Source organism: Chiloscyllium plagiosum, unplaced genomic scaffold, assembly GCF_037043375.1.
Source record: "Chiloscyllium plagiosum isolate Xiang-an unplaced genomic scaffold, Cpla_swu_hap1 HiC_scaffold_2, whole genome shotgun sequence".
NCBI lineage: Eukaryota > Metazoa > Chordata > Chondrichthyes > Orectolobiformes > Hemiscylliidae > Chiloscyllium > Chiloscyllium plagiosum.
Window position 1 is genome coordinate 75904981 of NW_028270140.1, and position 26099 is coordinate 75931079.

The 26099-nt window shown below is 40.6% G+C and overlaps 1 protein-coding gene across 4 annotated transcripts in view; it reads right to left on the reverse strand.

The window, feature by feature from the left end:
- Positions 1 to 25592, reverse strand: part of pcsk5b (proprotein convertase subtilisin/kexin type 5b) — a 371873-nt gene extending 346281 nt beyond the window's left edge. For 2 of the 4 annotated variants that reach the window (XM_043712351.2, XM_043712341.2), the window contains exons 1-2: positions 24974 to 25592; positions 12252 to 12356 (exon numbers count right to left, since the gene is read on the reverse strand). In XM_043712351.2, the coding sequence (XP_043568286.1) occupies positions 12252 to 12356; positions 24974 to 25153 (285 nt within the window). In that variant the 5' untranslated portion in view covers positions 25154 to 25592. The remainder of the gene's footprint in view (positions 1 to 12251; positions 12357 to 24973) is intronic. The other 2 variants (XM_043712369.2, XM_043712361.2) reach the window with 1 other exon arrangement.
- Positions 25593 to 26099: the final 507 nt, after the last annotated feature.

The window sequence follows — 26099 nt, forward strand, 5'->3', positions numbered from 1 at the left end:
CATACTAGCTGTATTTTTTAAAAAGTTAAAGCACATCAAAAATATGCAAATTTTGGTCAAAGTTGTTTTCAATTAGATGCAGTCATCACCAGCATTGCCAGCATGAACTGCCCATCCCTAATCATCTTTGAGAAGATGTTGATGAACCATCTTCTTAAATCTCCAGTCTGTATGGTGAAGGTATTTCTGATGGTACTGTAGGGGAATCATGTTTTCAACTCAAAACCAAGACAAATTGAAAAACCATGGAAAGGTGAGAATTAACATGATTATACATAAAGACAGAGATAGATAGGTTCTTGATTGTCAAAGGGATCAAGGGTTACAGGGAGAAAGCCAGAGTTTAGGCTTGAGAAATTTATCAGCCATGATTGAATGGTGGAGGAGACTCAATGGGCTGAATGACCTAATTTCTGCTCCTTTGTCTTATGGTCTAAGATGTTGGGAGAGTATTGAGGAGGGTCAGTTGATTGCAGAGATCACTTGATGACGTCTTTCATGATATGAGGCAATCCTACTCCAGAGATAGCTTAAAAAAGGGCATCATCAGCAATACCAAAATATTGGAGGAGGAGCAAGAAATTCAGGTCTACTGCATGCAATGTGATGGGAGTTTACAAGTAGGAAGATGCAATTTCCTCAGATTTCTTCCCCCAGGCTCATAGATCAACAAAAGCAAAAAGTTGAAAGTGGGACATTTGAGCCATATTTAGAAACTGTCAGGCCACCAGGACACTTAGTGAAAAACTAGGCTTATTCTGGAAAAACCAGGACATCTAATTAACCTGTTAAGTAGAGTTCCACATTGCTGGCTTGCGTTGATGAAACAACAATGAGATATTTCCAAGTCAGGATAATCTACAATTTGGAGAGAATATTGCAAGTCAGATAGCTGTTCATTCAGTATTGGATCAGACAGTCAGATTTCAGAGAATTGAAACCCCTCTGACCCGTTCCAGAATTTTGAAGTCTATACTGTTTGGAACCTTGTGGCTCAATCCAAGGGGAAGGTCTGCTCACTTAGGTATATTCAATCACTAATGTGAAAATGATTCAAAACGTTTGTTGGAGCATATGTATTTTCCAGTGATCACTCTACAAGCCTCATTGGTTAAATGTCAATCATGGGATTTGAAGGTCGAAGAGTACTCATGACAAGAGGTCATGTTAGATCTGCCTTGTATCTTTTCTGACACCATTCAACACATGACTTGCCCTACCAACTTAATTGGTGACTAACAGTACAAGACATTTTAGATTAATTTCCAGTCAGCAAATTCAAGAAAGAAAATCTAGTGTTATCCTCATCACCACACCCACATGACCATTCATCATTTCAAAAAGGGAACAGATACTTCAATAACATATTGGCACAATGTCAGCCCCTGACAGCAGAAAAATGGAAATCAGCACATTTGTATGAAAAGCACAACATTCATTGACATGTATCATTGAGTTATTTTGTTTCAAAAAAAAAAAGAGTGCAAGGCACATGCATCTCACAGGCATATCGACTGTAGCATAAATATAGATAAAGAAATTTGCAATAACTATGCCTAGGAGAGAGATCCAATGTTGGAACTCATGAACAGAAACGTGGACAGAGAATATTCCAGCACTGTATATAGAAACACGTGGATTTGATTAAAGCCAGTGATTCTCCTTTGACAACTGTTGCTTCAAACAGGATTGGAAAGAAATAATTTCAAAAGATATATTTCAATTTTCAGAATGGGTATTTACTGTAGGAATTCAAAAATGATAGCTAAAAAACCGTGGACACAATTACAAATGGAAATATTTTCCAAATTCAGGGCCTTCAGTATCAGCCTGGACTTCCCAATTTTTCAGCTGAGAACAGATGTTAATTACATAAAGCACAACAGTGTTTACCAAAAACTGAAACTTGCTCAAAAGGGGCATTCTCAAAGCAACTAACCCTTGGGTTCATTTTTCCTCCAAAATGCAATGATGTATATTGTCAGAAACAATTATTTTGATGTTGGACACACAATTCAAGGTATGGGCTCATATTTGCATAAGTGAGCAGAACACAGCAACTGAAGGAATTCTATGCTTTCTCCACAACTGACAGATTACTGAAATGCTGGAAACCTGGGGCATGCAATTTTTTTTTTTTTTTTAAATAGTTTTGGTATGGAACAGCAATTCAAAAAGCCACAAAACTGCTTTGGGGACACAAGGCCACCAAAGTGTCTGAGGTTTACTTCTTTATCAGCAATACTCAAACTATTCACAGATTGTATTGATGTTTTAGAGCAATGTTCATTGTCTTTTTGGTGTATGAGCTGATGAGTAGGAAAAGGAAAGTGGAATTTGGGATGAGATGTTTGAATTTACAGTGGATAAGAAACTGAAGCAAAATAGGAAGGACTTTTAATTTTGAAAAGAAAAAATAAGAGTCAAGTAGTACTTGAGCGACTTGTATGTGTTGTGAAATCTTTCAGACAAGTCAATGTCCAAAACAACCCTCCAAATTGTGCTTCCTTTGAAGAATGTTGAGATTGCCCTAACAAGATCTTAAAGAGATTTGCATGGACATGCTGCATGAGGCATTTGACACTGTTAAAAGAACTATATCCTTCCCAAGGAGATGAGGCATTATGGAGACCAGTAAAAAAAAATGTTCATGAAACTTCTTGGTAAAGCCAAGGAAAAATATTTGTGAAGAAAAGAATCCACGCCTAGATATTCTCCGCACCGTCCAGCAATGCTCAAAATGTGTTTTCTTCTTTATAATCACTGCTTGCACAAGTAAGAAAAGTAAACTTGAAAGCGATGTGTGTGAAAGCAGAGCTCCAGAGTGACATCAATTTTTCAGAAGAAACAAAAAGAAATGCCCCAGAGTTCTGGTGTGTAAAAAAAAAAGAAACCTCTGAATGCCACCAGGAATGGTCAAAAGGAAAAACAAAATAAATGTAACAGTCACTAATCGCACACTTGGTACACTCACTTTATACTGTTTTTCTTCTCAATAATACTTTACTGTGTTATTTAATAAAATTTATTTTTTTGTGCAGTTATTATTCAAGCTTCTCCATGGTTGGAGTGCAAGCATTTGACAGAGGGCAGTAGTGAGAAGTGACTAAGGAGGATCTGGGAGAAGTCAGCTCAATCACCAAAATTGAGAAGAGGAACACAAAGGACCCAGTGCTCAATAGGAGGCAGTGCATCTAGACAGTAGTGCTGAGAAGTGTCTGAGGAGTATTTTGGGAGTTATTGGCCATTTTGGGAGCCACCATGGTGGAGGAGGGTGTGAGGTCAAAATGCTGCTGGGGAGGTCAAACACCTACCTTGGAAGGGAGCACGGAGCTTCACTGAGGAGGCTGAAATGAACTTGGCAGTTTGGATTAAAAAGAATCCAAAGATATTTCATACAAAATGTTAAGAGCAAGGGGTATCTACAGAAAGGAGAAAGTGAGGTCTGCAGATGCTGGAGATCATAGATGGAAATGTGTTGCTGGAAAAGCGCAGCAGGTCAGGCAGCATCTAGGGAATAGGAGAATCGACGTTTCGGGCATTAGCCTGAAGAAGGGCTAATGCCCGAAACGTCGATTCTCCTGTTCCCTAGATGCTGCCTGACCTGCTGCGCTTTTCCGTATCTACAGAAAGGGTAGGTCCACTCAAGGATAAAGGGGGGACCCTTAATAAGTACTTTACATTGGTAGTTACCAAGGAAAGGAATGGATAATGGTAAGATTAGGGAGGGGAATGTTGATATTCGAGAACACTACAATATTTAGAAGGATGCGGTGTTGGTGCCTTCAAAAAGATTAAGTCCCCATGGCCAGATGGGATCTATCACAGGATATGGAGAGAGGCAAGACAGGAGATTGCTGAGACCTTGGCAAGATCTTGTATCCTCTTTCGCCAAAGGCAAGGTCCCAGAAGACTAAAGAATAGCCAATCTTGTACCTTAATAAAAAGGAGGGCAACAGGGATAATCCAGGAAAATATAGGCCAGAGAGCCTTATGTCAGTGGTGTGAAATTATTGGAGAAGATTCTTAGGTACAGGATTTACTCACATTTAAAAAGGAATGGACTTATTCAGGAGAGTCAGCATGGCTTTGTTTGGAGGAGATCATTTCTCAAATCTGATTCAGCTTTTTGAGGAAGAGATGAAGATAATTGAGGAGGATGGGGTAGTGGAAAGGGTCTACATGAAATTTACTAAAGCATGTGACATGGGTGGGTCAGAAGATTAAATTTACATTGAATCGTTGGGGAGTTGTTAAATTGGATACAAAACTGTCGGCCACAGAAGATAAAAGGTAGTTATGCAGGGGTGTTTTTCTGACTGTAGGTCTGTGACCAGTGGTGCTCTACAAGGATCAATGCTAGGACTTCTGTTGTTTGTGATATATGTTTCCATTCAAATCATGTATGTGGTCTATTTACAAATTATACGAAAATTGGTGGAGTAAGGAAGGCAGTCAAAGGATACAGCAGGATATAGATCAGTTGGAAAGGTGGCCAGAGAAATGGCAGATGGAGTTTAATCCAGCCAAGTGTAAAGTGAAATGTTTTGGGAAGTCAAATGCAAGAAGGCATGTAATAAATGATAGGCCCCTAAGAGCATTGATATATAGAGGGATTTTGGGGTGTAAGTCCATAGCTCCATGAAAGTGGCAACTTAAAGGGATAAAGTGGTAAAGGAGGTGGTGTACGGCATAATTGCCTTCATCATTTGCGGCACTGAGTATAGAAGTTGGCAAGTCATGCTGCAGCTGTGTAAAACTTTAGTTAGGCCACATTTGGAATGTTGTGTGCTGTTCACATCCCTACACAACAGGAAGGATATGGAAGCTTTGGAGTAGGTGCAAAAATGCTTAACCAGGATTTTGCCTGGATTGGACTTTATTAGCTACAAGGAGAGGTTAGACAAACTTCGTTTTTTTATCCCCTAAAAAAAAAGTGTGTTGGAAGTGGAAAGGCAACCACAGAGGGTCGTGGATATTTGGAACGCACAGCCAGATACAATAACAACGTTTAACAGATATTTAGATAGACACATGAACAGGCATGGAGTAGAAGGATACAAACCATGTGCTGGGAATTGGGGTTAGTTTGGAATAGCATCACATTTGTTGCAAACATGGTAGGTCAATAGGCTGTTCTGTGCTATATTGTTCTATCTTCCATATTCATTCTTGAATTGCAATTTCATCACATTTAGGTGGGCCTACTACAGATCCCATAGTGTTCTGCTCCAATTCTATTGAACAAGGATTAATTTATTCTTTTGCTGATAAATGAGAGGGTGAGGGCTAGTCTGGAATGAGGTTACAGTCTGTGCTGGAATATAATTCTGCTGCTAATTGTCCACAGTGCCTCTTGGATGCCTAGTTTTGGCCACTATATTTGTTATGAATCTACTAATCTTTCATAATTTGGGCAACATAGTACAAAAGAACGGATCGTCATCTCCACATGGATTTTAACCATTACTGCGTGGACATAAGTTCTTGGACAAGTGGATTGGCAAGAATGAGGTCACAGGTTCTTCCTTCTGGCTGATGTTCTCATCACCTACATCAAGTCCAGTCCAGCAGCTTTATCCATCAGGGCTCACCCAGCATTACTGAACCACTTGTACAATGGCTATTGAAACCCTGCAGCCAGAATACACTCAGTACTGTCACTAACCTCCATACTTCTTCCAAGTGATGTTCAACATGGAGGAATACTAACTTGTTAGTTGAAAGACGCTGTTAGATGGTTATCTGCGGAGGTTTTTTTTTGCCCATGACTGATAGGTGCCATGAAATTTCACAGAGCCTGACGTCACTGTCAAATACCAGGCTCTCTCAATATTGACTCTATACCATCTTTAGTGGCCCTATCATGTCAGTGGGACATGACATACCCAGGGATGGTGATGGAGAAGTCAAAAACATTAATTGTAATGTATGGTTCTATGAGAATGACTATATGACATTGTTCAATTAATCTATGGACTTAGTTGTTCCAAATTTTTCAAGTCTCCAGATGTTTGGAAGAAATTTGCAGTTCACTGAACAGGTGAAACTTTATTTGACACAATCTTTAATTTGAATGGTTTTATCATTTTGCTATAATAACTTTGTAAAACAAAAACTTAGCACCGATTTCAGGAGGACAGTTAAGAATGACTCACTTTGCTCAGTGTCTGAATCAGATTGGCTAATTAGCCGGATTGAATAATGACAGATATCCTTCCCTAAAGCACATTGGTGAATCAACTGTCATTTTAGGATAATCCAGTTGTTTCATGATCATCATTACAGATACTAGATTTTCAGTTCTAATTAACTTTATTTCAAATTCTGCAGCTATCAACATAGCGATTTGAACTCATGCCTCTTAATCATTAGTAGAGGCCTGGAAAGGGGAGATTTGGAAGTAAACCGTAAGAGATTATTTTTAGCTGTGTTTTTTTCAGAAGGGATACAGAGAAAGTGATTGAAAACTTCTAAAGGAACCAGCACCAGTGATGCAGCGAAGGGGAAGGAAAGAGAGAACAAAATTAAGAAACAAGGAAACATTATTCATTAGAGAGCAAGAACTCAAAATGGAACTAGGGTGCAGAGGTAGGGTAGGATTAGGGTGTAGAGGGATTTAAAGATCCCTTGGATTTTAAGCTGGTCATTTGAGTAACAAAAGTCTTATTTGCCAAGTGTGGAAAGCAACCTGCTGAAAGTTGTGACTTTAATAGATGATTAATAAAGGCAAGTATTGGAGCAAATCAGTTCTGGAGCAACAAATAGGAACACATTAATGTTTAAGCAATGGAGGGATATGGGAAGTGAAAGACAATACCAGAAGTGGGGAAAAAAGTCATCTTTATAGCACAAAAGAAACTAAATAAGAAACTGAGCTTAGGTACAAACAGAATTCAGTGAAGCCAACAAAACAGCCTGGAAGGAAAGATGAAATTAAAGTAGCTAAAATTAGGTGATGAACACAATGATTTTGTCTTCTCACTGTTGATTGGGAGGAAGTCTAGACCCATTTAATATCTCATGTAGGAAAGTCAGTCTGGGTTCTGCTTCTGTAGGCAAAACAGCTGAAGATGTTGAGTGAACAGTTTGAATAAAAGATAACAAGTGGATGCAAACAGAATAGTGCAAGGCAGGTCATAGAAATGTAATTGTATTGAGATATTAGAAGTTGTTAGCTGTTATTAGTTTTAATCAAACATTACAGCAAGATCGAGGGGGAACTTAGTAACAGAGGCAATATTTGTCACACTTCAGGCAAGGACATTTAATGCTGAGAGAAAATAAACAAGTAAGGACTGAGGAGCCTCCAAGAGGGAATTAGAAACAAGATACAAATGTGACAACAATGTAATTGAGAGGTCATGAGCCAAAAGCAGTAATTTGAGATGACACCTCTAATGATAAGGAATGTTGCTGGTTTTGCTCATGAGTTTGTGCTTTTTAAGCGAAGTCTGACATGCAACTCAGACCAAGAAGAAAATTCTGAAATGGCCTTTTCTCAATGCAGAATTAAAGAACATTTCAGATGACAGTACTGCTTAGCATATGGATACATAAAAAAGTTAATCAACTGGAATCTTCCAGAGAAAGGTTTAACAATAAAAAGGAAAACAGATGATGGTGGTCATTGTCCACTTCTGTGCAACTCAAATGATCTTTATGAAATCAGCTTGTATTTAAATTAGTTTTTAAATTATACTTTAGTTGTAACTATCAGAATTCCCAAAGTGCCTTAGCTGAGGTCCACTCAAATGCAGAAAGTGAAAAGTTACAAAATTCCAACTGGAACCAGATTGCAAATGGACTAAGGTCACATATGGGAAGTATACATTTAATATTAAAGAAGCTAGGTGACAAATACATAATGGGAGGACAAAGTTAAAAATAATTTTTAAAAAAGGTGGCAAAATAATTAGTAATACCAAATCTTGGTTTGAGACACCCAAACTTGGCAAGTGGAAGGAAAACCGGGAGGTAGTTAACGAGCACCACAGCATTACAGTCCTTTGATTGTATGTGCAGAAAATTGGCCAAGGTCACCTTTATTTTAGGTTGTTCTGTACATTCACTCAAATCAAATCATTTTTACATGCTATAAAATGGCAACAATTTTGCAGAATTGCAACTTAAAATATACCTTAAGTTATTTTCAACATCAATTTTAGCTAAACTCTCTTATCTATAGTGGATATGAAATTTTAGGACAACAAATGCCGTACACCTCAACCTTATGAACTGTACAAATAGTTTACTGATTAGCAAAAGTCAAGGTCCTATTATGGTTCCAGAGGACTGAAACACAGTGAGATCCTACAGCAACAACAAAAACATGTGGCTCAGGTTCAACTTTTGTAGCTCAGTTAAATTAGTGGAAATTAGTTTGATATTTCAATTTTATTTCAGCTGGTTCTAGACCTATTTGAAAGACATTAATTCTAATTTGAAGTCTTATTTAAACATCCAAACCATCAACTATATTGTAGTTACTTTGTGACATTAAATGCTAATTTCACTGCCCAATGGAGCACTAATTTATGAGAGAATGCCACACAAACATGCAAATCTTTATAATTGGTCCAGATTTCAAGAATAGTTCTTTTTAAAGGATCTTTCTCCCCATTAAATTTCTTCAATGTTATGTTGTTTTTCACTGAAACCAATAATTTCCTTATGTCCGTAGATACAAATTTCTATGACTGTACATGATAGAAATCAGATCAGCATGAATGTGAAAGATGCCTTCCATATAGTAGTTCACCGATTGTAAATTCCACTGTCATGTTGTATAACAACTACAATAAACATCACTGTTTTAGGTAAACTTTCCAGTGTTCACTTCAAGATTAAAGTGAGGACTGCAGATGCTGGAGATCAGAGCTGAAGATGTGTTGCTGGAAAAGCGCAGGCCAGGCAACAGCCAAGGAACAGGAGAATCGACGTTTCGGACATAAGCCCTTCTTCAGGAATGAGGAAAGTGTGTCCAGCAGGCTAAGATAAAAGGTAGGTAGGAGGGACTTGGGGGAGGGGCGTTGGAAATGCCATAGGTGGAAGGAGGTCAAGGTGAGGGTGATAGGCCGGAGTGGGGTGGGGGCGGAGAGGTCAGGAAGAAGATTGCAGGTTAGGAAGGCAGTGCTGAGTTCGAGGGATTTGACTGAGACAAGGTGGGGGGAGGGGAAATGAGGAAACTGGAGAAATCTGAGTTCATCCCTTGTGGTTGGAGGATTCCTAGGCCGAAGATGAGGCGCTCTTCCTCCAACCATCGTATTGCTATGGTCTGGCGATGGAGGAGTCCAAGGACCTGCATGTCCTTGGTGGCGTGGGAGGAGGAGTTGAAGTGTTGAGCCACGCGGTGGTTGGGTTGGTTTGTCCGGGTGTCCCAGAGGTGTTTTCTGAAACGTTCCGCGATTAGGTGGCCTGTCTCCCCAATATAGAGGAGGCCACATCGGGTGCAGCGGATGCAATAAATGATGTGTGTGGAGGTGCAGGTGAATTTGTGGCGGATATGGAAGTATCCCTTGGGGCCTTGGAGGGAAGTAAGGGGGGAGGTGTGGGCACAAGTTTTATATTTCTTGCGGTTGCAGGGGAAGGTGCCGGGATTGGAGGTTGGGTTGGTGGGGGGTGTGGACCTGACGAGGGAGTCACGGAGGGAGTGGTCTTTTCAGAACGCTGATAGGGGAGGGGAGGGAAATATATCCTTGGTGGTGGGGTCCGTTTGGAGGTGGCGGAAATGACGGCGGATGATACGCTGTATATGGAGGTTGGTGGGGTGGTAGGTGAGGACCAGTGGGGTTCTGTCCTGGTGGCGGTTGGAGGGGCGGGGCTCAAGGGCAGAGGATAGGGAAGTGGAAGAGATGCGGTGGAGCGCATCGTCGACCACATCTGGGGGGAAATTGCGGTCCTTGAAGGAGGAGACCATCTGGGTTGTACAGATTTGGAACTGGTCCTCCTGGGAGCAGGTGCAGCGGAGACGAAGGAATTGGGAATATGGGATGGCGTTTTTACAGGAGGCAGGGTGGGAGGAGGTGTAGTCTAGGTAGCTGTGGGAGTTGGTCGGTTTATAGTAAATGTCCGTGTTGATTTGGTCGCCCGAGATAGAAATGGAAAGGTCTAGGAAGGGGAGGGAGGAGTCTGAGATGGTCCAGGTGAACTTGAGGTTGGGGTGGAAAGTATTGGTAAAGTGGATCACCTGTTCAACTTCCTCGTGGGAGCACGAGGCAGCGCTGATACAGTCATTGATGTAGTGGAGGAAAAGGTGGGGGGTGGTGCCAGTGTAGCTGTGGAAGATGGACTGTTCCACATATCCTACGAAGAGGCAGGCATAGCTGGAGCCCATGCAGGTGCCCATGGCTACTCCTTTGGTTTGGAGGAAGTGGGAGGATTGGAAAGAGAAGTTGTTCAGGGTGAGGACCAGTTCAGTCAGTCGAAGGAGGGTGTCAGTGGAAGGGTACTGGTTGGTACGGAGGGAAAGGAAGAAGCGAAGGGCTTTGAGCCCTTCGTGATGAGGGATGGAGGTGTACAGGGACTGGATGTCCATAGTGAAGATAAGGCGTTGGGGACCGGGGAAGCGAAAATTCATGGAGGAGGTGGAGGGCATGGGTGGTGTCCCGAACATAGGTTCGGGCGACCGAATCAACACGGACATTTACTATAAACCGACTGACTCCCACAGCTACTTAGACTACAGCTCCTCCCATCCTGCCCCCTGTAAAAACGCCATCCCATTTTCCCAATTCCTTCGTCTCCACCGCACCTGCTCCCAGGAGGATCAGTTCTAAATCCGTTCAACACAGATGGCCTCCTTCTTCAAAGACCGCAATTTCCCCCCCCAGACGTGGTCGACGATGCCCTCCACCGCATCTCCTCCACTTCCCGCTCCTCGGCCCTTGAGCCCCGCCCCTCCAATCGCCACCAGGACAGAACCCCACTGGTCCTCACCTACCACCCCACCAACCTCCATATACAGCATATCATCCGCCGTCATTTCCGCCACCTCCAAACGGACCCCACCACCAAGGATATATTTCCCTCCCCTCCCCTATCAGCGTTCCGAAAGGACCACTCCCTCCGTGACTCCCTCGTCAGGTCCACACCCCCCACCAACCCAACCTCCAATCCCGGCACCTTCCCCTGCAACCGCAAGAAATGTAAAACTTGTGCCCACACCTCCCCCCTTCCTTCCCTCCAAGGCCCCAAGGGATACTTCCATATCCGCCACAAATTCACCTGCACCTCCACACACACCATTTATTGCATCCGCTGCACCCGATGTGGCCTCCTCTATATTGGGGAGACAGGCCGCCTACTCGCGGAACATTTCAGAGAACACCTCTGGGACACCCGGACAAACCAACCCAACCACCCCGTGGCTCAACACTTCAACTCCCCCTCCCACGCCACCAAGGACATGCAGGTCCTTGGACTCCTCCATCGCCAGACCATAGCAATACGATGGTTGGAGGAAGAGCGCCTCATCTTCGGCCTAGGAATCCTCCAACCACAAGGGATGAACTCAGATTTCTCCAGTTTCCTCATTTCCCCTCCCCCCACCTTGTCTCAGTCAAATCCCTCGAACTCAGCACTGCCTTCCTAACCTGCAATCTTCTTCCTGACCTCTCCGCCCCCACCCCACTCCGGCCCATCACCCTCACCTTGACCTCCTTCCACCTATGGCATTTCCAACGCCCCTCCCCCAAGTCCCTCCTCCCTACCTTTTATCTTAGCCTGCTGGACACACTTTCCTCATTCCTGAAGAAGGGCTTATGCCCGAAACATCGATTCTCCTGTTCCTTGGATGCTCCCTGACCTGCTGCGCTTTTCTAGCAACACATTTTCAGCTCACTTCAAAATTAGCAGTGTACGTATTTTAAGTTTAATTAGATATAATACCATCTGCTCTTAAATTCTGCCCCCCCAACCACATTGCTTATAAATATTACAACAATAAAATCCTTAACAGGTCTAAGAGTCATTATTGCAACACTCAAATGTCACCTTGATTAATTATAGCCAAGAAATGTGTCACTCCCTTCGGTTATCTCACTATTCCATATTATCTACTGTATGTGCTCCAAGTCTAACTCACTCATCTCTATTGTTCTTTTCATGGTTACTGTGTAGCATGCGTCAATTCTTCCTAATTCAGCACTTAATCACAGAACATTTCCTCATGTGACATTACTAATTAATAATTAAACAACCCATCTCTGCTACTCTGTTAGAAATGAAAAAAACTACCAGAATCTACACACCTTTGGTTCCATTGAGATGAAGCTATGAGTTCCTCGAATAGAAATTGTTGATCGTTTCATTGTCCTACTGTGGTAAAAGTGGTAGTAGTCTTTCAAGGACCCAATCTAGAAAGGAAAGAAAGAAAAACTATTGTTTTCATTGAAATTTTCAACCTTTATCTTTACCTACCTTCAATAAATTATTCAGTTTAATTTAATCTAGATGATCTCAAGTGTTACTCTGACCCTAATGATCATCTTTCACAGAGAAATGCTACATGATACAAAACATGCCATTATTTTTTCATAGACTCATTTCGTTCTGGAGACTAGGCAATTTTCAAGCCCTGCTGTAGACTGAAGTTGGTTGCACACATTAGAGCACCATTGACAAGAAATCTTTGCAACAGGAACTCCTTGCTGTCTCTATACAAGGCAAATTTAAAATAATTACAAGAGAAGAACAAAAATAGTGCACCATACTCATTTTATAAAGTGATTTTCAATTACTATGAGTCAAACTAATAACTAGTGAGAAGATCTCTTGTCAGGTTGATCAACAAGAACCATTTGTTCAGGCTGACATATTCCACAGGCCATAAGGTCTGGAGGCCATTTTATGCTTTAAAAGCCTTTTATAGACAGCAAATTACTCAGCTACAAACACGTACATGCTTCAGCTCGTAGACTGGTCACCTTTAGGGATTTTAATCTGATAGATGATGTACAAATTTCAGTTCTGCACTACATATTCTTTGGAATGACTGACTCTGTGTGTGCTGGGCCTACGTCCCATGATCAAAGGTCACTCTTACAGATCAATAACTAGTCATAAAAGTGTAATAACATGACTCAAATGCAATACAGTATTCTCAAACAGTCCTTCTCCATTCCAGAAAGTGCACGGATGTCTCACTAAGTGAGACTGATGTAATTTATTTGATACATGATAGCAGATCAGTATTGACAGTGAATCTGAATCTATTTTGCAATGTGTCTTGTAATGTAAAAAATAAAGCAGGCTACATAATCTGTTAAATACACTTTTCTGAATCAACTGCCTGAAATGAGTTTCATCAAACCAAAATAAGGAGCTCCATTTCAATGTATTTTACTTTTATTCTGAATTGCTGTAGGCATTTTCTGCTTAACATGTTTACATTAAGGAGGCCAAATGCTCCTATCTGCATACCTTGATATTGTCGAAGTCAAATTACCAATTGAAACACTGACAAATTCCTAGATGTGAACTCTCATCAATGTTTCCAACACATTGAAAACTGATTGCAACCAACTCTCAATGTTCACACAACCTGGAGTTGCTGGGTGCTACCAGCAACCTCAGCCAACATTTCCCCGTCTAGAAAAGAATCAACAATTCGGGTTCTCGGTCACAGCAACAGCTAGTCATCCGAACATATAATTTTTGGCTCCTGGTCTGGACTACTAGGATTTCTCTTCATATTTGAACAGAACGGTTTCAAAATTATTTCAGAGATTGAACTATTGAACAAAAACAGCAAGTACTGTGGGTCTCGTTACGTCACAAGGTCTAGTTTACAAAAAGAGGCCTCATAATAAAGATACCAACAAGAATAAACAGAGCCTGTAGTTTAACTATTACAAAAACATTTGACTTCTGGGAAGGACAAAAAAAAACTCCTGTTGATTATATATTTACTGCTGAAACATAGTCCATTTCACAAAGGCGTGGCGACACTTCGGCTTTAAGAGGTGCATTTTGTCTGGAATTTTTTGTTTAAAAGAAAGGTTGAGATGAGGCGATGAGCAGTCTGTTCAAAGCCTATAAAGCAAACAGCCTGTGAGGAGTTGGAACAATCGAAGCAACCCAAATAGGTGGAGTCAATCTATATTACTGAAATTGCCTTTGCCAAGGGTGTGTTTATAGGGTGTTACTATACTGGAACAGTTAGTGATTGTTAATTATTTTGTTAAGCATTTCGATAGTTACAGTTAAGCCAATTCTCCTCTTAATTTTGTCTGTGCTTTAATTTTAGTGTATGAATAAATTGAATTTTGCTTCAAGTCTAGTAGTTTGACCAAACAAATTGCATCTGGAAAACAATGCGAAACACTTGCCTTTAAAATATATAAAAAAAAGAGAGGGTCGAGGCTACTTCCTAACATACTTGGAGGGAGTTTGGTCTGGTCCATAACAAAAAGATTACTAGAACACAAATAGAGAGAAACTATTCACAAAGGATGATGATCAAATCCAATTTCTTAACTAAAAAAAAATAGACAAACAATGTTTAATCGCAATTTTATTGAGATTTAGGTGAATTGTAGAAAATAAAAGAGCAGTCAATTTATTAAAATTTATTATCACCTCAGTCATTGAGGGATTTACTTCTCCAGATTTAGGTCTTACTTCCGGTGCTTCAGGGCCACTAGAGATGAGCAATAAAAACAAGCTTGTTGACATCACCTCCATCACAAGCATCGTCAAACAAAGTTAAAAATCACACAACACCAGGTTATAGTCCAACAGATTTAATTGGAAGCACACTAGCTTTCGGAGCGACGCTCCTTCATCAGGTGATTGTCACAATCACCTGATGAAGGAGCGTTGCTCCGAAAGCTAGTGTGCTTCCAATTAAACCTGTTGGACTATAACCTGGTGTTGTGTGATTTTTAACTTTGTACACCCCAGACCAACACTGGCATCTCCAAATCATCGTCAAACAAATGAGAGACAAATAAGGAAAGAATCAAACCTCTCATCATCAGTTATTCTGCATGTTGATTGGTCCCAGTAGCCACAAAAAAAAAGTTTAAACTTGCTCATTCTTCTTCCAAATGAATTATGGTGAAGATGATGCAACAAATACAGGAAGGGTTCAGAGGGACATGGGCCAAATGCTGGCAAATGGGACTTGATTAGATTAGGAGATCTGGATCAATGGTGCTGGAAGAGCACAGCAATTCAGGCAGCATCGAGGAGCTTCAGCAGATGCTGCCTGAATTGCTGTGCTCTTCCAGCACCATTGATCCAGAATCTGGTTTCCAGCATCTGCAGTCATTGTTTTTACCTTGTAGATTAGGAGATCTGGCAGGCATGGACAGGTTGTACCAAAAGGTCTGTTTCCATGTTGTACGTCTCTATGACTCAAAGTCAAAATATCAATAAGCTTGTCATACAAAGCTAAGTATTTACGGTTTTAAAAATGTCTCTGCTGTTTACGGAGTCACGAGTATTCCGTATTAAAAAAAAGTCCACTCAGCTTCCTGAATCCAATCACTTATTGAAGGTGGTGTCGATATGGAACCAGAGTACATTATGCCTTTTATCCTTGAAAATAATTTCTTAATAAAGAAACTCAAGTACATTAGCAACTAACAGCAAAACAAAGTCAACTTACGTGAACAGACTTGTGTAAACAGAACCTCTACTGCAAATTTGAACAAGTTTCACACCCATAATGTAGGTTGTTTTTGATAATGACAAGATAATACTTTTGGACTTGCTTTTAATATTGTAATACTGAAAGGAATAATCCAATGGTAAAGTGTGTTCCATAGCAATTAAGATCAAAGTACTTTTATGCAGCAAATCACAATATGTTATCTGACTGGTCTTGATTACAGGTTAAAATACAATTCTAGATTAAGGAGGAAAGAAAAACAGTAGAACAGGTAAATGACATTTTGTAAAATTCAAAAAATGAAGGTCCATCACAATTAATATATTCAACCCACAATCTCAAATCTTTCCTCAACACAATTCTAAATAGTCTAACCCATATCCTTAACTGGTGATCCCTGGATTCTGGACATTGAGAACATCTTTTCTCAACATGTTTACCAGAGTATTACTTTCTTTTTGTAATAGTTTTTCTCTCTGGGAATCCATTGATCAGCATCATATTGGTGAAATAAATGGCAGTTGGATGTTTGTGCAAAAGTATGACATTAAAATACCTTCATTCACTTCCACAGATTGCAATGAAATAGTGGCCTACGGTCTGCACGGTTTCTTAAAGCACCTTCACTATCTTGTCAAAAGCCTTTTTTAAAATAAAAGCCTAGTAATCTAAAAGAGAATATATACAAAAGTGAAACATAAAAAAGGGAGCAGAATAATAGGTTTCATATCCATCATGAATTACATTTAACATTCAGTCCCATGATGTAGGTAAGTCAAGTCACATTTTGAGTTTGACAGTATTTAACAGGCAAGCATAAAGAATTTCTACATTTTGGATGAACATCTAATAGAATAAACTAAATTATCCAATTTGAGTTTTTTTTCTTCACAACTGTTAATATCTTTTGATACGCTTTCGCCAAATACAATGTATTTTCTGCCAATAAAGGGCGACATTTGATATCTGAAATGTCTGTCCCTATTTTAACATGCAGTGATCAGTATACAGTACACACTTATTGCATTCCACCCAATAAATTTACTGTGGGGTAGAATCTGATGCCAGGTTACTAATCTAACAGGTGAAAGCACATATTCTGTACCTGCTCTAAAATATTTAAATATTATCTAGGTACCAACTAGTCAAGCCTTAACTTCTCCTCTCCCCCAAACACCTTTTGCATTAGTTGAAACATTACAACATATGCTGAATTTAAGTGATTACCAGGTTTAATGTATAGCTGGCTGGTGTATAAAAGGTTGGTCATGGCATTAATCAACTCCAGCCTCCCCACTACTCTTGACCATTCCAACTTGCCTAATCAGACCAACAGATCCACGTCAGATGCCGTATCACTTGCCCTTCACTCCTCCCTCGAACATCTTGACACAAAGAACAGCTATGCAAGAGTCCTACTCATTGAAGACTGAACTGTCAACACTATTATCCCCTTGAGACTGATTACTAAAACTTAGTGATCTCTGACTAAGCCCCACAATGCAACTGGATCCTCAGTTTCCTGACCCACAGGCCACAATCAGTGAAGATTGGGGACAATATTTCATCCTCACTAACACTCAGCACTGGAGCCCCCTAGGGGTGCGTACTCAGCCCCCTACTGTACTCACTGTATACCCATGTCTGCATCACCAAATACCAGACTAAGTGCTATTTATAAGCTGATGACACCACTCTAGTTGGTTGAATCTCAGATGGCGACAAAACTACCCACAGGAGGTAGAAGACCTGGAAAAATAGTGCACGGAGAACAACCTAGCTCTCAATGCTGGCAAAACCTAGGAACTCATTATTGACTTTTGGCAGGATGTTACTCATGCGCGCCCCCCCCACCACACACTAACAGCACAGAGATGGAATGAGTGGAAAGTGTCAAGCTCCTGGGAGTGGTCATCAACAACAAAGCTTTCTTGCACTCTTCATGTGGACGCACTGGTTACAAATGCCCAACGTCTCTTCATCCTCAGACAGCTGAGAAAATTTGGCATGACGGCAAATACCTTGCCCACCTTTATAGGTGTGCCTGAGAGCATTCTGTCTGAATGTATCACTACCTGATATGGCAACTGTACCATTCAAGATCGGAGACGGTTACAGAGAGTGGTGAACTCGGCCCAGACAATCACAAAGGCCAACGTCCCATCTACAGAATCCATCTACCAGGCCCGCTGTCAAGGAAAGGCCACCAGCATTCTCAAAGATCCATCCCACCCTAGCAATGCTTTTCTACAACCTCTACCATCAGGGAGAAGATGTAGAAGCCTGAACACATGCACCAGCTGGTTCAAAACAGTTTCTATCCTACTGTTGTTAGAATACTGAATGGGCTCTCAAACTCTTAGCATTCACCTGTTCCTGTGTTTTGGTTTTTGCCGCTGTTTAACTATTATTTACTTATCTATTCTATTTAACTATGCGATCTGCCTGTATTGCTCACAGTCAGAGCTTTTCACTGTGCATCGGTACACATGACAATAAATTCAATTCAACAGTTCACATTAAAGATGGTAACAGAGAGGCCAGAAAACAGCAGTGACACTACAATTAAGCCCAACGTCTTCAGCTAAGAAGATAACAAACTTAAGAATTACACATGATGCAAACAAAAAAATCAGAAGAAACTGCACTCCTAAAATAGCTTCTGTGATGTTTGAATTGTACCTAAATTACAGAAATAAATACCATACTTGAAGCAGAAACTGATGAAAATCTGGATTGAGATCTAGAGTAAGACCAAGAGTAGGAATATTTCACCCAAGAACAATTTCACAATTTTTAAAAAAAAAACACTAGAAAGTTGTGTTTCATAAACTATACAAAAAAAAATTTGATCAGGTTTATCACTAAACATTAACAGGTATGTTGCTGAAATGTGAAATTGACAGTGAAAACGGGAGACCATATACTGGGTCCAAACAGTATGTATCAGGAACAATCAAGTATGGTTCAAGTGAAGACACTAGTATGACAAGGTTTTGTACTGCCTCTAAACTGAATCAAATCAATCAATCAAATCAGTACATAGATATTCAGAGAATTTGATGTACTCTTAGGGATGATAATTGGAGGCAACAACAGAAACGCGCAGTAAACAGACGACACAGCATTACTTGCAGAATCAGAGGAGGCCCTACAAGATGTTGCAGCTCAAGTAAAATTTAAAAATTTAGAATATGGACAGTGTATGAACCGCAAGACGACAAAAGCACTGACAGTTAGCGGGAATACAGACTGAAGTAAAGACTGAAGAGGATGGGGTTATACTGGAACACAAAGTGTGAAGCAGAAGTTGCTACGGTGGCACGGTTGTTCATTAGTTAGCACTACTGCATCATAGCACCAGGGACCTGGGTTCAATTCCAGCCTGTGGTGACTGTGTGTGGAGTTTGCACATTCGCCCTGTGCCTGCATGGGTTTCCTCTGGACGTTCTGGTTTACTTCCATAATCCAAAAGATATGCAGGTTAGGTGAACTGACCATGGTAAATAACCAATAGTCTTTCAGGGATGTGTAGGTTAGGTGCATGTGGAGTAGAGGAACAGGTCTGGGTGTGTTACTCTTTGGAGGGTCAGTGTGGAATTGTTGGGCCTAATGGCCAGTTTTCACACTTTAGAGATTCTATGAAAGTTACAAAGATAGCCATACTGAAGAAATAATTGAGGAGAAGAACAAGAAGAACATGTTAACAAGGAAAAAAACTCAAGCTTGTAAAAAAAGGGAAATAAAACACCAAGATGCTCCATTCTATCCACTTTCCTGGAAGCATCAAAACAGATGAATTCATTGTTGTCACATGTACCAGGATAGAGTAAAAAAAAGTGTTCTTTTGTTGCTATACAGGCCGACTGAACCAAACAAAGTATATCAGGGTAGCAAAACTGTGAGTGGGTGGGGAGAGAAGAGTGAGAGAGCGATCAGAATTAACATTTAAGAGATCTGTTTACAAGGCTGATAACAGAGGGGAAGAAGATAAAGCTGTTCTTGAATCTATTCATACATATATTCAAACTTTTTTATCTTCTGCCTGACAGAAAAGGGTGGAAGAGAGCATAATCAGGGTGGGAGTGATCCTAAAAATTTGTTGAAGAAAATTAACACCTTTGAAATGTGACTGCAAAGACCCAGGCTAAAAATTCCATATATAGACCATAAGACAAACGAAAAGATAATTGAAATAGCAAGAGCAAAAAGAACTCTACAAATTGACATTCAGAAAAATCTCAGTATTTCAGCCATTTGATCAAAGCTGAAAAGCCACAAAAATCTCTTCCAGAAAGCAAAGTGCAGGATTGCAGCAAGATGAGTTATCCTGGGTGTAGTGGGACGACAGATGTCACTAACTAGCTACAGATAAGGTACCGTGAATGTGCAAGAATGGTGTAAATCAGGGAAGTGTGGCACATCATAGATCTCCTGGCAGGGCTGGATAAAAGTAACAGCAGTTTACAGTTTATGATTAAAATATAGATTTCATTAATACAGTAGCCTTGGGATCAGAGCATGGCTGGAAGTCCATCATAAAAGAATGGAGGAGAATCAAGAGTTTCTCCAACATGACTGGGCTTATTGAACAATCGCAACTTTAAAAAAAGGGTTAAATCAACATGCCAGATAAGGTATAACTTTATGAATGTCTATCATTGGACAAAGTTTGCTGCTAATTAAAAATTAATGCTACCAAAGATTAAGATAATTCACCCCATTATTTCAGCCATCTAATACAAAACTTTAATAAAATCGGTGTCACAGAAGATAAATAAGCTTTACATTATAAAAAAAGGACATCTCAGAAAGTATCAAATACTCTGCAGGAAGTGTATTAAAATTCATGTGTACAGTAATCATAAAAGGTAGGATTATAAAATACAGCCATCAAGAGATTGGTTTATTTTTGTCTTTCATAAAGAAACTGCAGACATTTCACCTAAATTGTTTCTATAGAACCAGAGTCTGAAACAGCAGATTCTATGGTAAATCTCTTCAGTTCAGAAGAGATGATGGTACTATGTAAATATTTTGGATATTCTTGTATCCAGTTTACAACTACATTGTAACCAAAGCGTTTCTGCAAAATGGTATGAATGAATACATCTATGATCCACTCATGCTGGTTTAGTTCATTTATAACTAAGTATATTTACAGGATTTAAAACAAATCACTAACTGTTGCATTACACCCCTGCTGCAAATGCACTTGTGGATATAGAATATGAGCAGAATCAGACTCAGCTTGGATACCCTCAAACTCGCATGAAAAATGAACACTCCATTGAGGTACGGAATGATTGCTACCTGTGGAACTATAGTTCATCGAGAGCTTAGATGATAAGATTTAAAAAAAAAAGCAAGATTGCATTTCACAGAACTTCCAGTTTCCAAAGAAAGGCGAACAAGACTTTTAAGAAAAGCTTTTACTGGACTGCTAGAGATGACTCAAGACATGTTCTTGTGGTATATTTTGTAGATAAAAATAATCCGGAGTCTATCCATCAACGAATATGCACATCTTATGGTATAGCATTGTGTTCGACTATCACAGATGTTGAGGCTTTATTTCATGCCATTTCATCTCCTTGTCTAAGGAAATTATATGGATGACTCATCCTGTGCACAGTACAACAGTTGACAACAACCCTTGAGTGCCTCTCACAGTCATGTGAGCCAAGACAGTAAGTGTTAGCACAAAATTTTTGCAAAACAAATCCTATCCCCACCAGATGCCCACTTTTCTTTATTCACTGGATAGCCATAGATCCCACCATTGACTATTACCTTGCCACACCAACAAGGTCAGGGTCATTGAAGGCAACTGCAATGCTTGTAAAACTGCAGTTTAGGTACTCAATTCAACAAAAAATCTCAACCTTTTTGATTCATTTGGCTCAGTGTCCAACTACGTAGCGAATTTCCCAGTTAATTCAGAGAAGGCAAGTTCCTCACTTCAAATTACTGTTTGAACTAATTTAGTGAATTTCAAACAGGATTGACAGAAGTTATCTTTTAATAGGCTATAGATGTCTCTGATCTAGGTATGAAATGTAAATAATCAAAGAGGCATCTGAAGATACCAAATTTGAACAGCTAACTAATACTCATTGGTTTCTTGGCCAATACCCAAGTATTTGTCATTATCTATCAAATGATTCTTTGAAACACTGCTTTCTTCATAAAAGAGAAACATGAAAGGGGAAAGAAATCTTAAAAGGCGTCAGCACTCTCCATATCAAAAGGTTGAGTGTTCAAGTCCTGCTCCAGAGATTTGAGTGCAACAATCTAGCTAGACAATCTAATACAATCTGGCACTACTTTAATGCTGTAAGAAAAGTTATCTTTCAGGTGAAACTTTAAACAGAGGCACTGTTGACTCAATTTGGCAGGCATAATGACACTATTAAGAGTAGGGAGGTCAACCCAATGATCTCACCAAAATGCATCCCTTAATCAACATAAATGTTACCTGGTCTTTACCACATTGCTGTTTGAGGAAGGGTCACAGGACCCAAAGTGTTAATTCTGATTTCTTTCCACAGGTGCCATCAGACCAGTTGAACTTTTTTTTAAGCAATTTCTATTTTTGTTGCTCTTTGAGGGAATTTGTTGCATGCAACTTTTCTTCTGTGTTTCCTACGTTACAACAGTGATTATACTTCAAATACACTGAAAGGCTGTAAAAACTGTTTTTGGTTGTGAAAGATGCTATATATGCAAGATTTCACAAACCTGAGCTGTGTGCTTCTAATTCTGGCCTCCTTGGCATTTCCAATTTTAAATCACTATCATTGACCTCAAATCGATTAGGCCATAAATTCTGGAACGTCCTCCACTGGGGTCATTTGTCTCCTTAAAACCTACCACTACTTTGACCAAGCTTTTGAATATTTGACCCAATAGCACCTAATGTTGTTTTATTTCACTTTGTTTTATGCTGCTGTGAAACATCTTGGGACATTTTAATATTTTAAAAGCTACAGCATTAATATTAGTTATGTTGAAAAGCAAGAGCTGAGCTACCAGTATCTTCTCCCATCATTTGGAAAATGGACAAGAACACTAGACATCCCACCAATACAAGGCTCAAACATTCCTCACTGTTCTCAAACCCCTCCTGACATACCAACATATGCCCTCAAGAGCTCCTTTCAAATGGTAATTTAAGAATGACTTATCATTTTCATTCATTTCTTTAATAAAAATGCTGCAGTCACATAACAACACTACTTTCTATATTTGATTTGACTGATTTGGACTTAGAGGAGCAGAATTGGAAGAATTCAATCAATACCTTCAATAATTAAGTGCCCAAAATGCTGGTCTCCCTCCCTTACTGTCGACCCTTCACCCCTACTCTCACTCCTGACCTCCTACCCCACAGCACAACCCCCCACCCCCCCCCATCCCCTCATCCCCTCTCACCCATCCCTCTCCTGCTCTCCCATATCCCCAACCTCTTGCCTTACTATGAGCCTAGCAAGCAACCAAAGGCAGGAAGAAGCAACCTATGTTTGGGGAAGCAACTCCTCACCATTTCTTTCTATTCTATCAACAGGGGCAACCTCTTGCCAATTGGTCACCCTTGAAGCAAACTTAGTTAGGCAATGTTTTCATGGACGGATTTGCCCACTACACATATATTTTGAGTGCTGTACTGAAGTGTCCTAGGAATTGGTGTGGTGATGCTAATTATTGAGGGTATCAGTGAATTCTTCAATTCTGCTGTGGAGAGACTTTAAATGAAATATAGAAGGTAGTGTTACTATGTGACTGCAGCACCTATTTAAAAGAAATGATTCTAATGAAACAGTCATTCAGTAATTTTACCTTTCAGAAATTCACACTTGCTACATAATTATCCAAACAGGTCTTGACCAACCAGCATTGGATCCCTATACTCGTTCAAATGCAAAACAATTATCCATAAAACCACTCGTGACCTCTGGCCTGCTTAGTCTCAAATCTCTTGAGTACAGCCCCTCCGCACTCCTGAATTAGGCACGCCCGCCAGCTGATATCCAATGATAGAATCGTAAACCATCCATAATAAGTACTTCACCTACATAATTTTTGAAGGTGGAAGAAGAGTGAAAAGTGTGCGGGAGCGCGAGTCAAAACTTAACTCGAGACATGCAGTGAGTTATCATGCAACTCTAACGTGACAGCTGTTTTAACCTCAACCATTTTGAGAACTTCACGCCGTGTTAAATTTTCCACATTAATTAAGCAAACGAAATGCATCCTGCTCCGATATTAAAACGGCACCTGTGTGCAGGGCTTTTTTTTTTAAGAAACAAGGTGACGGTGGAAATATTGCAGTTTTTCCACAAGGCAGGTATGAAAGGGCTAAGCGTTGCCAGATAAAAAGGGAAACAGTCCAACGGGACGCTCGATGGAACAAGGTTAACCAGTTGATATGCAGATCGTACTTTCGTGAAAGTAGCCAGAGGGGGTTTTGGAATGTTTAAAGTTGGAGCGTTTGCGGAAAATCCGACAAAAGGTTGTCCTTTTTAAATGAAAAAAAAAGGAAGGTGAGGGGGCAAAGAGCCCCGCTGGAGCGGGGACACTGATGGAGTGCTGTCTGCCTCCAGGCCCGGACTGAGACCATCTCAAAGTCCGCTCGTTCGTTGCGAAACAACGGGGAGCTGCCCCGGCCCCTCGCACACTCCTACCTGGTCAGTTAGACCTCGAGTTCCTCATGCGGCTGGCTGTTTGTGTCTGCTTTATCCCGCCCCAGCCTTCCAGAACTACACTTCTCACAGCCTCCTTTCAAGTAAACATTAGACACAGACACCGCCAGCGACTCCAGCACATCATTTCAGAAAGGGGGGGGGGGGGAAATGAGGGTCTGTGTGTTCGCTCAGACCAGTCCAGGCCCAGGCCGGCTCTCCCTGGCCGGATCCCACACCTGTACTCGTCCACCTGAGCGGTGGTAGTTCAAATCTCTTCCCTTGAAGGCCGGGGGGGGGGGGGGGCAAAATCATCTGGAAATCAGTTTCTTCCAACTGCAATGGAATACATTTAAAAGAGGAGGAAAGTCCCAACCTCACATTCTTCAGTAAAAAGTTTCAATTTTAAAACGCCCCTTCTTTTAAAAAAAAGGGTGTATGTGAAATGTAACTCAATTAAAATCATGTCGCCCAGAAAACCAACCCATTGCAACTAAGTTCATCGTTTGTCCTGAATTAGAATCCAATTGATTCCGCCCAGAGAGTTACAACTTAAAGCATCTGCTATGTCAGTGCTGCTGAGGACATCCAAACTTCAACCTATGATTAGCCACATGGGAGGTACAAGAACTCGGAAGGTCCGTTGAAAATACATATGCCGCAAAAAGCACCTTACCTGCCCCAAGTTTCTGTATCCGTATTTGCTTGCTATTGCATTGGCCTCTTCATTGCCTCCGGTTATTCTCACAGCCCAGTGGTTGGTGTACATCAGAGTTCTTGAAAAGGGCAGTAAAACCCCTAAAAATAACACCAGCGAAAAGACAAGATCCCAGCACCACTTCGGCGCTCGATCCATCTTTTGGGGGATTTTTTTTTGTTTTTACAAAAACACCTTAAAGTCAGATCCTTGTACTCAATTTCCGTACTAAATTGCAGAGCCGGGCAGATAAAGCGTGTGTCTTCTCAAGTCTATCCTGTTTAAACAAACTCGCCCACTCCACCAAAAACACGATCGTCCGCTCTTCATGAATCTTTCTTTCACGTTTCGTCGGGCTTTTGATGATAAACCAGGTGGAAAGAAAGACAGCGAGGCTGGAGCACCAGTCAGTCAGTGAGCGCCTGAGATTTGGATGTACTCCACAGACCTGAGTAGATTTATGAGCTGCTGTGCGCTGCAGCTATTGTGTCTGTGTAGCTCTACCTCTGTGCGCGCCTGTGTTAAACACATAGAGCTGCGTGTCTATGTGTGTGTGTGTAAACGTACTGCTCGCAACTCGCTGGCTCTTCTGTTCCTCACTCAGATAAGCTCTGCCTTAAGATGGCCACAGCGCCTCCTCCAACTCCACCGGTAACTCAATTACCAGCCCCCTCCTCCTCCACCAAAAAGAACTTCCCCCGGTCCTAGTGCACACAGCTTTTCAATGGATTTTGTTTTACACATATTCAATTCTACCGAACCAAGCACATTGAAATTTCTCGTTCCTCATTTTGAGAGACACGTTCCTCTAAAAGAACTGCAGACCTTCTTACTTGAGGGGATGAGACACGGTCAGTCACACTGACCTATCTACACACAGCCATAATAGATTCATATTATACATTTTAATACAATTATTATTTTAATTTTATGTGTACAGATCGGGAGAAGCAATACTCTCACCGGTTGTACTTAAAACGACAAAAAAAAACAATTTGTGATTTCTCAAGAAATGATAGGTTAAGTAAAACCATGAGCCAAAAAATGTAATAATGTAATATGAGATGTGTTGCATTAGTCAGTTCGCGTTACAATTCTTTGACTT